The 15973-nt window shown below is 39.4% G+C and overlaps 1 protein-coding gene across 2 annotated transcripts in view; it reads left to right on the top strand.

The window, feature by feature from the left end:
* The window catches only part of EP300 (E1A binding protein p300), an 84613-nt gene that overhangs the window by 43738 nt on the left and 24902 nt on the right, over positions 1 to 15973 (top strand). The window contains exons 9-14 of one of the 2 annotated variants that reach the window (XM_045872462.3): positions 1763 to 1880; positions 2761 to 2935; positions 10127 to 10204; positions 11215 to 11324; positions 13243 to 13380; positions 14270 to 14704. In XM_045872462.3, the coding sequence (XP_045728418.1) occupies positions 1763 to 1880; positions 2761 to 2935; positions 10127 to 10204; positions 11215 to 11324; positions 13243 to 13380; positions 14270 to 14704 (1054 nt within the window). The remainder of the gene's footprint in view (positions 1 to 1762; positions 1881 to 2760; positions 2936 to 10126; positions 10205 to 11214; positions 11325 to 13242; positions 13381 to 14269; positions 14705 to 15973) is intronic. The other variant, XM_064590566.1, reaches the window with a different exon arrangement.

Raw genomic sequence — 15973 nt, 5'->3', positions numbered from 1 at the left:
GCTTCCAATCTGCCAGACACTTAACCACAGAGGAGGAGTATTGATTTTTCTGTAGCCTGGCTCTTGATGCTAATGCTTCTGCTCCTGTAGCTTTCTTGCTTCCTGTTCTCTGCTTCTCAGCTTTTCCACCACCATTCGTAGAAGTCTTTCAGCTTTAACAGTGTATAAACTATTCTACCTAGTGACCGTTTTCAATATATTAGCTAAAAATTATTTGTGTCACTGCCTTTGCAAAACTCAAATTTTAGAAGAAAAACCATGTCTCAGTGCATTAGAATATGGTAGTGGTAAATATCCCTAATAACGCTCTTAAGATGTTGAGTGGTGGCCGCCCTATTGTCTTCTGGCCCTCCAAAAATGCATGTCAGTGATTTGTGAGATATCTCTGCACTGTTTGTTGTGGAGTTGATATATGCCAGGCATTCAGCTTATTTAAAGAAGCGTCTTGTCAGATGAAAGAAGGGGAGGGATAGAGAGCAGTAAAGTGTAATGTGCCCAATATCATAAAAGTAGAGCTTGGACCTCACTCATTACAGAGCTTGTGCTGTGAATGATGTCCAGCATTTTTTTCTCCGAGAAAGCAATCTTTTTCATTTCCCTTCCACTTAATAGAAGGGTCTCCTTCATTCCATCCCTATTTTTTATTGGTTTAGAACCGTGTGGCCTATCTTTTATCTAAACTTAATTTTATCTTACATAAGCCTACTAAGTATATTTAAGTTTCATTTAGGAATTCAAAAATGATGGCACTAGAAGTGGAATTTGACAACAAGGAGGAAACTCCTAAGATTTTAATAAAATGAATTTAAAAAGAACAACCAAAACAAACTTACTTTGTGACATTCAAATTGTTTAACAACCGTTATCTCGTGACAGATAATAGATCATTTGGGATTGATCATCTGACTTGACATTAAAAGTATATTATATGCTTGTGAATTTTTTACCAACTTAAATATTCTTCTAAACTTCCATTTATTTCTTATCCATCTGGTTTTTCCGAATCCTGCACAACTGAACATGAGATATCTAAATAGAAAATGGAAATGTATTTGTCAAATCTTCAGGAACACTAGTGCCAAGCATTTTGTAGGGAATTGTTAGAAAGTAAAAGACATTGAATTGGGCAGAATCATCATGCATCTCTGCCCCTCCCACTTCATGTTTTTTATCTTGTAAGATTTTTGTAGTGATTATTAGGGTTTTTTTACTTATTTATTGAGCGAGAGGGGGAGAGAGAAAATCCTTAAGCAGCTTCCATGCTCACTGTGTGGAGCCTGACGCAGGGCTCGATCCCATGTCCCTGAGATCATGACCTGAGCTGAAATCAAGAGTCGGATGCTGAGTCATCCAGGCACCCCGTTAGGTTTCGTTAAGCTGAATAAATTGAGAATAGAAGGATCTGAAGGCAGTTGGATCTTGACACTATGACAAAGGTCAGGTTTCCTCACTTCCTTTATGCAAATAGCTTGGTATAATTTTTTTACTCTATGTTAGAGTGACAGGGACCAGCGGGGATTTTTGCGGTGTCATTTCTTATATTCTGATCGGGGAAGCCTTTTGTTTACCACAGAGACAATGTCATTTGGGTCAGTATTATTTAATATTTGAGTATGTCCCACCCCTTTTTATTTCACTTAATGTGCACATTGTATGAAAATGAGAAAGCACTAATCAGGAAAAAGTTTAAAGTACTGTATATTTCTGTGATGAGAATGAAAAGTTGACATGATATAATAGTGGTAGAATTTTCTTTTCCTAGTGTTCAAGCCATATTTCCTACTCCGGATCCTGCTGCTTTAAAAGACAGACGGATGGAAAACTTAGTTGCATACGCCCGGAAAGTGGAAGGGGACATGTATGAATCTGCAAATAATCGAGTGAGCATCTGTTTTCCTATTTAAAGTCAGAAGTGGACCTGTTCTAGTTGTTTATTCTTCTTTGTAACATGTACAAGTAATAGTGTACTTTAGAGGCTACCCTTTAGCTATCCTGTCTTATTCTCATTGTGCACAGTCAAGATAACAAAGCAATTTTCTTTAAGTGTATGTCATCAAGAATCTTACATTTTTCCTCTTAATAATACAGTGTACTCGTGTGGCACTTTATCTGGGTTGTCCTTCTGTCAACTTAAAAAGTGGTTGAGCTGTTACCAGCTCTGTGCTATTTTCACTAGAATATGGTGAATCAGCTGCTTAGTATTTTCATCTCAAGTATTCGTTTCTCTTCATTATCTGAACTTTGTTCTTTAAATTGGCAGTTTTTCAAAATACAGCATATTCATCCCGTGCTGCAAATTGCCAGCATGTATTTTGTAAACCTACTTTTGAGAGGTCATGCTTTACTATATAGGTTCATAATTAAGCTGCTTTTCACATGATGATTTCAAACACGAATTCACATCTGGAATGATCTAAGAAAGTAGATTAGATGGTGGTTATCAGACAGGGGGTGGGGGATGAGGGAAACAAGTGAGGGGGATTCAGAAGTGCACTTGTCATGATAAGTACCTGGTGGTGTATCAAGTGTTGAGTAACTGTATTGTACACCTAAAACTAATATTATACTGTATGTTAACTTATAAAGCATCTGCCTTTAAATAAAAACTTTAAAAAATAAAATAGATTAGATTTTCCCCCTTTGGGTTTCTGCTTACCTCTTTAAATGAAGCTAATATCTGTTCTTTGTTCATTTTTTCTGTTACCTAATGGTAGTTACTCTTTTTTCCTTATCTTTGTTTTATTTCCAACATTCAAAAAGGCGGAATACTACCACCTGCTAGCTGAGAAGATCTATAAGATCCAGAAAGAACTAGAAGAAAAACGAAGGACTAGACTACAGAAACAAAACATGCTGCCTAGTGCTGCAGGCATGGTGCCAGTTTCTATGAATCCAGGGCCCAATATGGGGCAGCCACAACCAGGAATGACTTCCAGTAAGTGCTTTTTGTTACAGTTACTTCGGGGAGAAATTGGTAATAAAATGGTTTCTAACCAAAGTCATTAATTTGCACTAGCTTGTGTACCTATCCTAGAGCTTCTGAATGACCCTTTTTTTTTTTTTTTGCCTTTGCAAAGAAACTTAATTCATCCTTTAGTAAAAGAAGTAACAGTATATTTAAGATTTCTGGGCATAGTAAGTACTTAAAAAGTCTTAATAATCTGGCATCATTTTTAGAAGCCCAAGATACTGTTCTCTCAAAGCGACACCTAGAAGACGGTGGCCCACAGGTTTGCACTGACTTGAATTTGGTAGGCACCTAATAGATACAGGCCAAGCAGGTTCAAAGTCCCCACCAGCTTTCATACATCCTAAACACACAATAAATGTCATGTTACTCAACAGTGTCACACTTTCTTCTTGACACAAAATGTTTGAAGGCTAAGAACTATTTTTTAGAAGCATTTAAAATTCATCTTGACAGTTTTAGTGTTCTGGTTATAGGAGCCTTCTCAACCTAATGAATTAACCAGATAGCCAAGATTATTATGCATTCCCTTATTCATTCACTGTCTCATTACTAGATTTCACGTAGTGAAATGAGGAGTTTTGTACATGGTGAAGAACAACACAGGCTATTCTGAATGATGTGAGAAAGGCTATGAGAAGGAAAAGCCTGTATTTTTTGACTGACTACCTTTAGATAGTGCCATGTGAGCCAGCAGGCACCAACTCATATGTCAACATTTTAGGAGGGCTGAGAAATTCATCTCCCTCAGGCCTTGAAGTAGTAAAATGGTGAGCTCCAGGGTTGCCAGTGGCCTTTAGCAGCCCCATTTGTTAAATGCAGAGTGCTGGTTACATGCTCTCATAGGGCCGTGATTTGAGCAGAATTGAGAAGAGCAACAGTGTTTCTGGCAGAAGAAGAGTATACATGGAGGTCCACTGGCAAAGGAAAAGCAGCTTTTGTTTTGTTTTAAGGTTGTATTTATTTGAAAGAGAGCACAAGCGGGGGGGGGGAGGGGTAGAGGGAGAAGCAGACTTCCCGCTGAGCAGGGAGCCCAATGCGGGGCTCAGTCCCAGGACCCTGAGATCGTGACTGGATCCGAAGGCAGATGCTTAACCAGCTGAGCCACCCAGATGCCCAAGCAGCTGTTTTTTGAGTAGGTAGGAGAATAAATGTTCAGAAACAAAGTCAAGATTAGAATTGACTAGACTGATTTCAGTGCTGATGGTCTAAACCAGAACAGTTAGGTATAGAGACAAGTGGGCAAACCTGAGATACTTGGGTGTGAGAGTTTTCTGAGGTTCTTTAGAAATTTGAGCCAAGTCTAAAGTCTACAGGTATTAAATTGTGGTCTTACATTAGAGGGAAAGCAGTATGGTGTATTGATGCAGACAGGAACAAATATTAGTGGAACTGAATCGCCTCGTAAGTATATGTTGACCTTTAGCCTGTACTAATTCTGGCATTTTGTAGAATGAGATCACTGCCTTATCCCATATGCAAATTAATTATAGAAGAACCAAAAGTTTTAAATTTTAAACAAAAAATTAAAAGTAGTACACAGAATGTATTGAAGAAAATATAAAGTGAAATGAGAAACATCTTTAAACTAGATACTACCTAGAAGTTTTGAAGAAAAAAATGACAACAGAAGATACCATAAACATAATTAGTGGACAAACCAAGGTAAATGTTTTCAACATTAAAGGAGCTAATTTCCTTTAGTATGTGACCTGGGGAAAAAGATGGAACGTGGGAAGAAAAATGGGAAAAGAAACTGAAAGAACAAGTAAAATCAACATGACCTTTTGGAGTCTCTAAAGGTTAAAGTGGGCATTAAAGATTGTATAGTAACATAGCTCTGGAATATGCTGTTGGTGGGAATTTAAATTTTTTTTCATTTCCTTAACTCCAGTTGTGAAATATTCACAATAACCTAGTCTGTACTATAGAAACATCCGAAAAGTGCCCCCAGTATTGCATTGCTGAAGTAGCCATACAGCTGTACACTAGAATATTTTAATTGAAGGTTCTCCAGAGCATTCCCTTTTTACCCAAGCAGTTGGAAGGTTGAACAGATTTAACCAACCCTCTGGAGCCCTCTACTTAAAGGTAAAGGGCAAGGTGTGGCTGTTAGAGAAACCACTCTAAGGTAATTCCACCTACCCTCTGGAGCAGACAGCACACCCTGAGGGGACTGTTCCCTATGTAGAGATAAATAATGATCAGGAAGGATTCATCCTGTGGTCCTTGTTTAGATAATTAAAACTGCAAGGGAAATTTATTATACAAAAAGGAAATGTTCAAAAGAAAAAATTACTACACAGAAGAAATGAAAACAAAAAGACGGGATGGAAAACGAACTGGGAGGGGCGCCTGGGTGGCTCAGTCTGGTAGTAAGCCTCTGCCTTCGGCTCAGGTCATGATCTCAGGGTCCTGGGATCAAGCCCCGCCTCTGGCTCCTTGCTCAGTGGAGTCCACTTCTCCCTCTCCCTGCTTCTATTCTCTATTTCTCTCTGTGTATCAAATAAATAAATAAAATCTTTTTTTTAAAAAAAAAAGAAAAGAAAAGAAAACGAACTGGGAGAGTTGACGCAGTATAAAACCAGATTAGCATTTAAAAAAACAAGATAAGAATTAAACAGCTTTATTTATTTATTTATTTATTAAAGAATTTTATTTTTATTTGACAGAGAGAGACACAGCGAGAGAGGGAACCCAAGCAGGGGGAGTGGGAGAGGGAGAAGCAGGCTTCCCGTGGAGCAGGGAGCCCGATGTGGGGCTCAATCCCAGGACCCTGCGATCATGACCTGAGCTGAAGGCAGAAGCTTAACATCTGAACCACCCAGGTGCCCCACACAGCTTTATTTAAAAAGGTACAAAATATGGGGCACCTGGCTGGCTCAGTCAGTGGAGCATGTGACTCGTGATATCAGGGTCATGAGTTTAAGTCCCACGTTGGGCTGTAGAGCTTACTTTAATAAAAAAAAATTAGTAGATGATAAATACATAGAAAAAAAGATTTGAGCGATAATCTAGGTACTGTTGCCCCATTTTACCAGTGAGGAACTGAGACATAGAGAGGTGGCCTAACTTGTCGTGGTCACAATGTTAGTGGCAGAACCAAGAATCAAACCCAGGCATTTTGTCTTCACAGTCTGCTCTAAACCATTAGATATGTTAAATACAATTGTAATTAAAAATAAAAGAAAGTTTTCTTGAAAGAAAAAGCTGAATTGCGCAACCAAACCTAGCTCATCACTGTCTTAACATAAAAGTACATGAGGAAATAACCAGAAAATAAAACCAAACCATGAAGATTTGACTAGGTAAAAAGCCCGAAGTGTACCATAAGGAAGAAACTAGTTAAGATAAACATCCATGCACCCTCATGTTCATTGCAGCATTATTTACAATAGACAAGATATGTCCATCAGTGGGTCAAGAAAACTGTGTGCGCACATGCACGCACCCACAAATACTACTTAGTCATAAAAAAAGGAAGTCTTGCCTTTGCGACATGGATGGGCCTTGAGGGCACTGTGCTAAGTGAAATAAGTCAGAACTACCGTATGATCTCCCTTAGATTGGCATCTTTATTTTAAAAAAATGAGCTCATAGATGCAGAGAACAGTTTGGTGGTTGCAAGAGGCAGGGTGGGGACAGCAGTATGGATGGGTGGGTGGAATGGGGGAGATCAAAAGGTACAAACCTCCACTTACAAGTAAGTCCTGGGGATGTGTCATGTACCGCACGATGACTGTAGTTAATAATACTGCATTAGACGTTTGAAACTTGCCAGAAGGGTAGATCTTAGAAGTTCTCATCACAAAAAAACCCCTTGTTGCTCTGTATGGTAGTGGGTGTGGGGTAGACTTACTGTGGTGGTCCTTTTGCAATATACACAAATACTGAATCAGGTACACCTGAAACTAATACATTGTCATGTCGGTTATATCTCAGTTTTTAAAAAGATAGACAAACGCAGTGGGAAATTTGGAAAACACAGTTTTTATACTCATTTAATATAATCTGTCAAGTTCAGTATGAATTTATTTCTACCTCATTTTTATATTTGCATGAGAAAATGATTATGGGCACAAGGAAGGATTATGGAAGACTTGAACTTTCTCATTTTTGTATTTCTATAAAGCCCCCCCACTCCAAAGGGCATGCATTATATAATCAGAGGGTGGCTGTGGTAGGTATTTGTATTAGACTAGAAAGGTGTTTATAATAAGTGGATATAAACAACGTATATGTGTAGTCTGAAAATGAACCTAATTTTTAATGAGTTTGAATAAGGAGCTGACTCCTCAATTTTTTGCAAACATAAAAACATTAAGAGAAAGTTGACAAGTATGTGTATTATCTGTATAATATTTAATATGGCAGATTCCCAGAAAAAAAAAAAGTTCTGGAAGAAATAAATACTAACCTGTTAATACTGGTTTCTTGTGGGGGTGATAGGCTTACTTGAATATATTTAATGTGTTTTAAAAGGTTTTTGATTGTCCAGTCTATGTGTGTACTTTGCATTGAGAGTATTTTATTTAAATGTGAATGATAAGCATTTTAATTAATGGTTTTGTGTGTGTGTGTGTATATATGTTTTAAAAATTTGTAAATAATTAAAAATTATCAAAATGTTCCTTCAGTGTCCATCAGATATTCCTTATGATAAGAGAATTTAAGACCTGCCTAATAGGCCAACAGTAGGTTTTATGACACATTTATACCATGTAGCCAGAAAAAACTAGCATGTGCATCATAGTTGTAAATGAAGGTATTAGGGCCAGATGTGGGCAATAGAATTAGCTTTTTGATTTTTCATTTGATTAGTCTGATATATTTGAAAAGATTTTGCATTAGAATATGGATTTCTGGTTTCCTTTAAGAGGGGAAGGATCTAGCAGATTTGGCCCTCTCTCCTCCAAGGGTACCACAGTCTCCATCTAGAGTCGTGACTGCTTGTTAGAAGAGTTGTGCCTTCCCCACTTCATCCCAGTCGCTCCCTGTTCCTTCCCTGTTGCTTCAGATGCCTAGTCTTTCCCACTTGTTGATACTAACTGCCTGGTCCCTGCTGGCATTTCGCTTACAACACCTATCCATATTATTGACAGGAAAAACGTTTTTTATATATTAGGTGAAAATCTTGCTTTTACATAAAGTGTAATGAATACACATATGGAAGATTATATAGGTTTTATCTGTCTTAGGGTCTCTAATTTTTATATAGTGAACATAGGTTATATGCATAATTTTATAAATCTTGCACAATTATGGATAAAAGAGTGTATGAATAAATGTTTAGAATCCAGTATTCAATTTGACTGTTTTAATTTTATTAAGAACAATATTAATGGTAAATCCTGGTGGATTTAGTTACTTGAATTGCACTAAACCGCTTAGTTGTGTGATCATTTTTGTTAGTATAGCCCACTTGCAGAAGTGACAGGGAATTTTGAGTTGTCTGAAGTGTGGTAGCCTTCTCTTTAGAGCATAGTCTGCCACAAGCACATCTGAGGATTGCATGCACAGCACTTCGGTTTGGCGGGGTGTCCAGGGCAGAGTTGGGTCACTACAAGCATCTTGTCTTTTCCCAGAGTGCTGGAGAAGTATTATTTTCTCCGCACCATGATATGGAAAAGGTTGGAAAGCACTGTGCTAGAGGATGTCCAGATAATCCACGAAAGCATTAGAACTTACATACTTTTGACCCTTTGAACAACTCAGGAGCTAGGGGCGCTGACCTCAACACAGTTAGAAATCCACAAAAAACTTCAGCTCCCCCCAAAATTTAATTATCAGTAGCCTACTGTTGACAAGCTTTAGGAATAGCATAAGCAGTTAACACATATTTGCATGTTATAGGAGTTAAATACTGTATTCTTAAAATAGGCTAGAGAGAAGAAACGTTACTAAGAAACTCCTAAGAAATATATATTTACCCCAAAAAACCTGCATAAGTGGACTTGCGGAGTTCAAATGTATTTATATTTTGATGTCATTTTAATTATTTCTGCTTTTGTATTTAAGAGGTCCTTGGTATATAGAACAGTATAATAAGTGAATTAATTATTTAAGGTCAGTGGTCACAATGAAATGGTTTGTGCACATAAAAACACATGGGGGTACACATCAAATTTGGTCACTGAACAAAATCTTTGGCTGTCTCTTGGAGGTATTCTGCTGCATACCAACCAAAGAATCCAGCTTAGTCAAACAGTAGCATATTAAATGCTATAGTAGACTTTCTCTTTTTTTTTTAATTTAAGATTTTACATTATTTTCCTGTCAACACTGAAAGATTAAGTAAAGTTTATACTATATTTGGAAGCTTTTTTTCCCTTAAGATTTTATTTATTTATTTATTTGAGAGAGAGAGAGAGACAGATAGTGAGAGACGGAACACAAGCAGGGGAAGTGGGAGAGGGAGAAGCAGGCTTCCCGAGGAACAGGAAGCCCGATGCGGGGCTCGATCCCAGGACCCTGGGATCATGACCTGAACCGAAGGCAGACGCTTAACGACTGAGCCACCCCGGTGCCCCTGGAGGCTTTTCTTATATACCAGAAGTAATGTTTTCTTCAGGTTCCTAAGTTCATAGCTTTATTCTTTGGAGATTCAGGCTGAATTTTTCATGATACTATTAAAGATATTTTGTGAGGGTTTTTTCTTTTTTTCCTTTTCTCTCCCTCTCTCTTTCCCACTCACTCTTTTTAATGGAAGGGCCACTGGCTAAAAGATGGTATTCTAGGGCGCCTAGGTGGCTCAGTAGGTTGAGCGTCTGCCTTCGGCTCAGGTCATGGTCCCAGGGTCCTGGGATCGAGTCCCTCGTTGGGGAGCCTGCTTCTCCCTCTTCCTCTGCTTGTGCTCGCTCTCTCTGTCAAGTAAAATAAAATCTTTAAAAAGAAAAAAAAAAAAGATGGTTTTTTAGGGACATCTGGGTGGCTCAAGTCTGTTGAGCATCTGCCTTCAGCTCAGGTGATCCCAGGGTCCTGAGACAGAACCCTGTGTCGGGCTCCCTGCTCAGTTGGGGAGTCTGCTTCTCCCTCTCCCTCTGCCCCTCCCCCCTGCTCAGGCATGCTTGCTCGCTCGCTCTCAACAATAAATGGATAAAATCTTTAAAAAAAAAAAAAAAAAGATGATTTTCTAACCATTTCTCTATTCCACCCTAGATGGCCCTCTACCTGACCCATCTATGATCCGTGGCAATGTGCCAAACCAGATGATGCCTCGGATAACTCCACAGCCTGGTAAGTTATAAAAGAAATCCATGTATCTAAACATGGCTTTTTTTTTTTTTTTTTTTTAAGTAAGCTCGATGCCCAACATGGGACTAAACTCACAACCCTGAGATCAAGAATCCCATGCTCTATCAACTATGCAAGCCAGGTGCCCCAACCATGGCTTTTTAAAACCGAGTCTCTGGTGTACTACAAGATTATTCTTGCCACCTTGATTCCTGCCTCAGACCAGCAACATGTATCATAATTACCTACTTGAGAAATCAGAACACATTTTGGAGTTGGAGCCCAGGGAGGGAAGAAAAGGGTATTAGAGCGTAGGTTGGGTGGCAGGTCAGGTGGCAGAGATACAAAATGATCAAGCATCCATTTAAAGACAACTGGTCAGGGGCGCCTGGGTGGCTCAGTCGGTTAAGCATCTGCCTTAGGCTCAGGTCATGATCCTAGATCCTGGGATTGAACCCCGAGTCGGGCTCCCTGCTTGGCCGAGAGTCTGCCTCTCCCTCTCCATCTGTCCCCCTCCCCCCCCAACTTGTGCTCACTCACTCTCAAATAAATAAATGAAATCTTTTAAAAAATAATAAAATAGGGGCACGTGGGTGGCTCAGTTGGTTAAGCGACTGCCTTCGGCTCAGGTCCTGATCCTGGAGTCCCGGGATCGAGTCCCACATCGGGCTCCCTGCTCGGCAGGGAGTCTGCTTCTCCCTCTGACCCTCCCCCCTCTCATGTTCGCTCTATCTCATTCTCTCTCTCAAATAAATAAATAAAATCTTTAAAAAAAAATAAAATAAAATAAAAACAACTGGTCAAGATGGGTTTTATTCCAAATTATAAAATTTTATTCAGAGAACATATGTTAATTAATTAACAGTGTCCTTCTATGGCTGCTGTGATTAAAACAAATTCATTCACAGTTGAGAGCAGGTTCCTTTATTTGTCCTGATAAAATGTTACAGAATCAGAATTCATTCTTTAGTTCTCCATTGAAGGTATTCAGACGAAATATTTTGTACTTACAGGTTTGAATCAGTTTGGCCAGATGAGTATGCCCCAGCCCCCAATTGGACCCCGGCAAACCTCTCCTCTTCAGCACCATGGACAGTTAGCTCAGCCTGGAACTCTCAACCCAGTAAGTGTGTCGTCTTTGGGTAATTATTTTGGCCTTTACCTAACATTTAAAAATCCTTTTTATTTGTTTCTACTTTGTAAACAACAAATCTTAACAGTTGCTTAAATAGCTAACTGTAAGTGATTAACCTTTAACATTGATTTTTTTCTGTAATTCTGTTGTATTTGGTCCTTATTGATAAATGATTATATATGTGTTTTAGAGATGAGAATAAATATTTTTTTTTTAAAGTGGAGTAGGAGAAAACTAAACCATATACCACAATTAGGCAGTAAATGCTATAATCCCTAATTTTCATCCATCTCTTTTACCAACAAATTGTATTTAGAAATTTATCCTACAAAATTCATCACTAAGGTACCAAAAGGATATAATTTGGAGAAAATTCATGTTAAGGATCTTATATTATGTACTCTGTTTTTAAAAACAGGCCATATCCTGAATGTACAGTAGGGGATTCGTTAGGGTTAAATTATGGTACATTTGTAAATTGGAATGCTCTGTAAGCAAAATTTCAACTTACATGGTGTCATAAAAGCTGTTTATAGCTTTAAATGAGAAACCAAGTTTCTGAAGTATATGTATTAGAGGATCCAATATAGTTAAGAACTCTCTTGATTATAATCTATATAAAATAAACACTAAAAAAAAGATTTATTTCCAAGTACAGCCCATGGTCTTCATACTAGAAAGTTGATAAGAGCAGCCAGTCACCTTTCCCTGGAATGTCAATATTTAGTAGCCTGCACACTTTGATAGTTGCCTCTCTTTTATAATGTGCATCAAACACAGAACCTGTCCAGACAGGAAACTATCTCTTGCAAGAGTGATGTAGGGGCAGTTGCTTGGTTCTAGAGACTGGAGGGAAAAAAGGGACTCTGAGCACTCACTGCTCGTTATGCAGATTCTAAGGCAATCCACCTTTCCATGTTAGCCCCAACCCTTACGCTTTCAGAATTAGATAGTGCCTTTAGTCCTTGAGCACCAGACTGCCATGTTTAAAAGATAAATATCTTTCTTAGATTATGAGGTTTTTGGCCTTTGTTTTTCCATAATTCCTTCCTCTATGAAAGGCCTATATTTGTTTGAGGGAATTTCAGAAATGAAATTTAATAATCCTCAAGCACATTTCCACTAGAGAGTCCCCTCATGTCCCCTTCCACTCAATCACTGTCTCCTTTAGACAACCGATGCCGTGATTTCCTATCACCATGGATTAGCCTTACCTGTTTTTCAACTTCATATAAATGGAATTATTCAGATGTACTCTTGTGTCTGATCTTTTTGGCTCAGTATAATGGTTTTAATGTTCATCTACATTGTTGTTTATGTCAGTAATTTGTTCTTGCTGAGTAGTATTCCATTTTGTGAGTGTGCCACACAATGTGTTTATTCTTTATTATTGATGGACATTGCGATTGTTTCCAGTTGTTGACTTTAATGAATAAAGCTACTCTAAACACTCCCTCACCCCAAAAAAAGAAATGTAACAATCCTCAAATGTTTGTGGACCATGAGTGCTACCAAGTTCAGCCACAACTTTTGTAAGATTTTCATTGTACCTATTACAGAGTCTTACGATTTGTGCTACTACAACATCATTACATGAACACAGACCTCGTGAAGGTGTAATTCACTGTCACTTAACAAACAGTATGCAAAGAGCGGTTACCTTTGTACCTTGTCGGGTGCATTTGTATATCAGGAGAATTGGTTTGTCAGTAGCCTCCTGTAATTGCTTTAGAGTAGGCTTGAGTCAGCTGTAAGGCTGTTCTCCATTATCTTTGCATGCACACTTTCTTCCTTTTCTACCCCACTTTCCCCTCAGCAGAGCCATAGCAGTTGTGATTCTAGCTGTAGTAGAATAACTGTAATGAAGCAATTGGTGCTCTGTTTTTGTTTTTTCCCCCCCATGCAGCCTATGGGCTATGGGCCTCGCATGCAGCAGCCTTCCAACCAGAGCCAGTTCCTTCCCCAGACTCAGTTCTCAACACAGGGGATGAATGTAACGAATATGCCTTTGGCTCCGTCTGGCGGGCAAGCACCAGTATCCCAAGTAGGTCTCACAGATGGGTTTTTTCCACCTGTTTTTGTGATTCTCTAAACTTCTCTTGATCTAGGTTTTTACAGGAAAAGGTGGCAGCAAATAATGGGTGAAAATAGATGGTTTTAAGTTTTTGTTTTTTGAAAGATTTTATTTATTTGACAGAGAGAGACACAGCGAGAGAGGGAACACAAGCAGGGGGAGTGGGAGAGGGAGAAGCAGGCCTCCTGCTGAGCAGGGAGCCCGATGTGGGGCTCGATCCCAGGACCCTGGGATCATGACCCGAGCTGAAGGCAGACGCCTAACCACTGAGCCACCCAGATGCCCCAGTTTCTTAAGTTTTTAATAAGAGCAGTTATGGACATATGGTATTCTGAACATGAAGAGATTATTCTGTGAAGTAGCAGTGCTGCAATTATAATTGTTACAAACTAGGAAAGAGATTAAATTGATAGTTGTAACCATTTTTTATAGTAGCGAACACTTCTTAAAATGGAATCTTAGGAAAATGTATTGAACTTGTGTAATTTGCCACTAATTAGAAACACAAAAATAAAATGAACTATTGCCTAAAATTAAAAAAAAAAAAAAAAAGGAATCTTAGAACTATAATGCAGAAGAAAGAACTGTGGCTAAAGAGCATCACCAGGCAGAAAACACTGTGTACTCAACTGTCCCATGCCCCTGAAGCAGCTGAGGCCATTCTGGTGTGGGTTGTTTTTGTTTTGGTGAATTTTTTTGAAGTTTCCTCAATTAAGTACATTGGATTATCTGAAGGTATGCCCCCAGTAACAGGATTTTTGACACATTTTTAAATGGAAGCATATTGCATATAGTCTGCCTGTGTAAATATTTCTTTTATTGTGTTCTCAATTGTCATCTTATGTTTCTCATTTAACAGGCACAAATGTCCAGTTCTTCCTGCCCTGTGAACTCTCCTATAATGCCTCCAGGGTCTCAAGGGAGCCACATTCACTGTCCCCCTCTCCCTCAGTCAGCTCTGCATCAGAATTCACCCTCTCCAGTACCTAGTCGCACCCCTACGCCTCACCACACTCCCCCAAGCATAGGGGCTCAGCAGCCACCAGCAACAATTCCAGCCCCTGTTCCTACACCTCCAGCCATGCCACCTGGGCCACCGACCCAGGCCCTCCATCCACCTCCGAGGCAGACGCCTACTCCACCGCCGACGCAGCTTCCTCCTCCAGTTCAGCCTTCGCTTGCTGCTGCGCCTTCAGCCGAGCAGCCGCAGCAGCAGCCTCTTCCACAGCAGAGCGCCGCGGCATCGGCCCCCACCCCGACAGCGCCACTGCTGCCCCCACAGCCTTCGACTCCGGTAAGCGGAGATCTGGGTTTCAGCAGACCCTCCCAAATTGTACTGTAGTGTTAAGATTGTTTATATGCCGGTTCTATTCTCTATTGTGTCGTTTCCCCTGTTAAACTAGAATTAGGACTTTTCTTCCTATTCTTTCTTCCCAGGATAGTACCCAGCATAGAGGGAGCTCAAAGACTTTGTTTAGGTCTGACGCTGACCATGGTGTGTTTTGTGTTGTGTTCTGAGACTTGAAGGCATATAACCAGGGTGACAAGAGGAAAGAGTCTGTAGTAGGTTTAGTGTACTAAACAAACGTTTTCTGTTTATTTAAAGAATCTTCTTCAAACAGTCTGAACTGTAGTATTTGAGAGTGAATGAACAAAACCATAGATTTATGAATTTTTGTGGTCCTAGCCAAGGTTAGAAGATCATGACCTAAGATGAGAAAAGTATGGGCCTGGAACAGTCTGTAGCTTCCTTGTGAGAGGCTCATTATGTACATAACAGAAATCCAAGTTCACATCTAATAGTGCATCCTTACTGATAGAATTCTCTGTGTCAAGGCTCAGAACTTTCTACTTGCTCACTGATACTTATATTTTAGTTCTCTGTCATGTTGGTGAATGGAGAAGTCCCATGAATCATAGCCACTTCATGAAACACTGTAAGTCAGCAGCTGGTTCATCCCACCCTCTGATAGGCAAGAACAGCAGAATTCAGAAAGGAAACTTTTGATTAGGGTAGTTCCTGAAAATACTAACTATTCATGAGGTTTCTTATTGGAAGACCTAGGAAAATGAGAGATTGCTCATTATCCCATTAGAATGTGGTGATTCAAAACAGCCACTCAGTATGGGAGTTCATTATTTGCTGTCTACTTTTTCTGTACACTTGCAGCCTTTCCTACTGGAAAGTTAAAAACAAAACAAAATAACTAGTCAATTCCTTCATTTCTTTCGATTTCTCTGTAAATGTGAGCTCCTCTGAGGAAGTCATCTCTGAGACCCCAGCCCTCACACACTGCTACAGAATGACGGCTAGTGCAGAAACTGTTGAGTGTCTCTCTCATGTATAGCCAGCCAGCCAGCCAGTATTTGCAAGTCCTCAGTCTTCTGTTCTGAAGCAGGATTTACTCCAAGGGAGTGAAATAGGCCGAGTACCTGAAAGCATCATAAATGAATATAATGAATAAGGAGTCTACAGATAGGTGGTTAATCATGCCATCTTGTTGTGGAGCTTAAACTGTGGTTGTACAATTGGCAAACTTTTGTGTGTTTTCCTCTTTCTGCC

This window comes from Mirounga angustirostris, unplaced genomic scaffold (genome assembly GCF_029215605.1).
Source record: "Mirounga angustirostris isolate CCGP_5_RB_7025 unplaced genomic scaffold, mMirAng1.0.hap1 SCAF_5, whole genome shotgun sequence".
Taxonomy (NCBI): domain Eukaryota; kingdom Metazoa; phylum Chordata; class Mammalia; order Carnivora; family Phocidae; genus Mirounga; species Mirounga angustirostris.
Note: the sequence above shows the minus strand (reverse complement) of the source record. Positions and strands in the feature narration are given on the sequence as shown.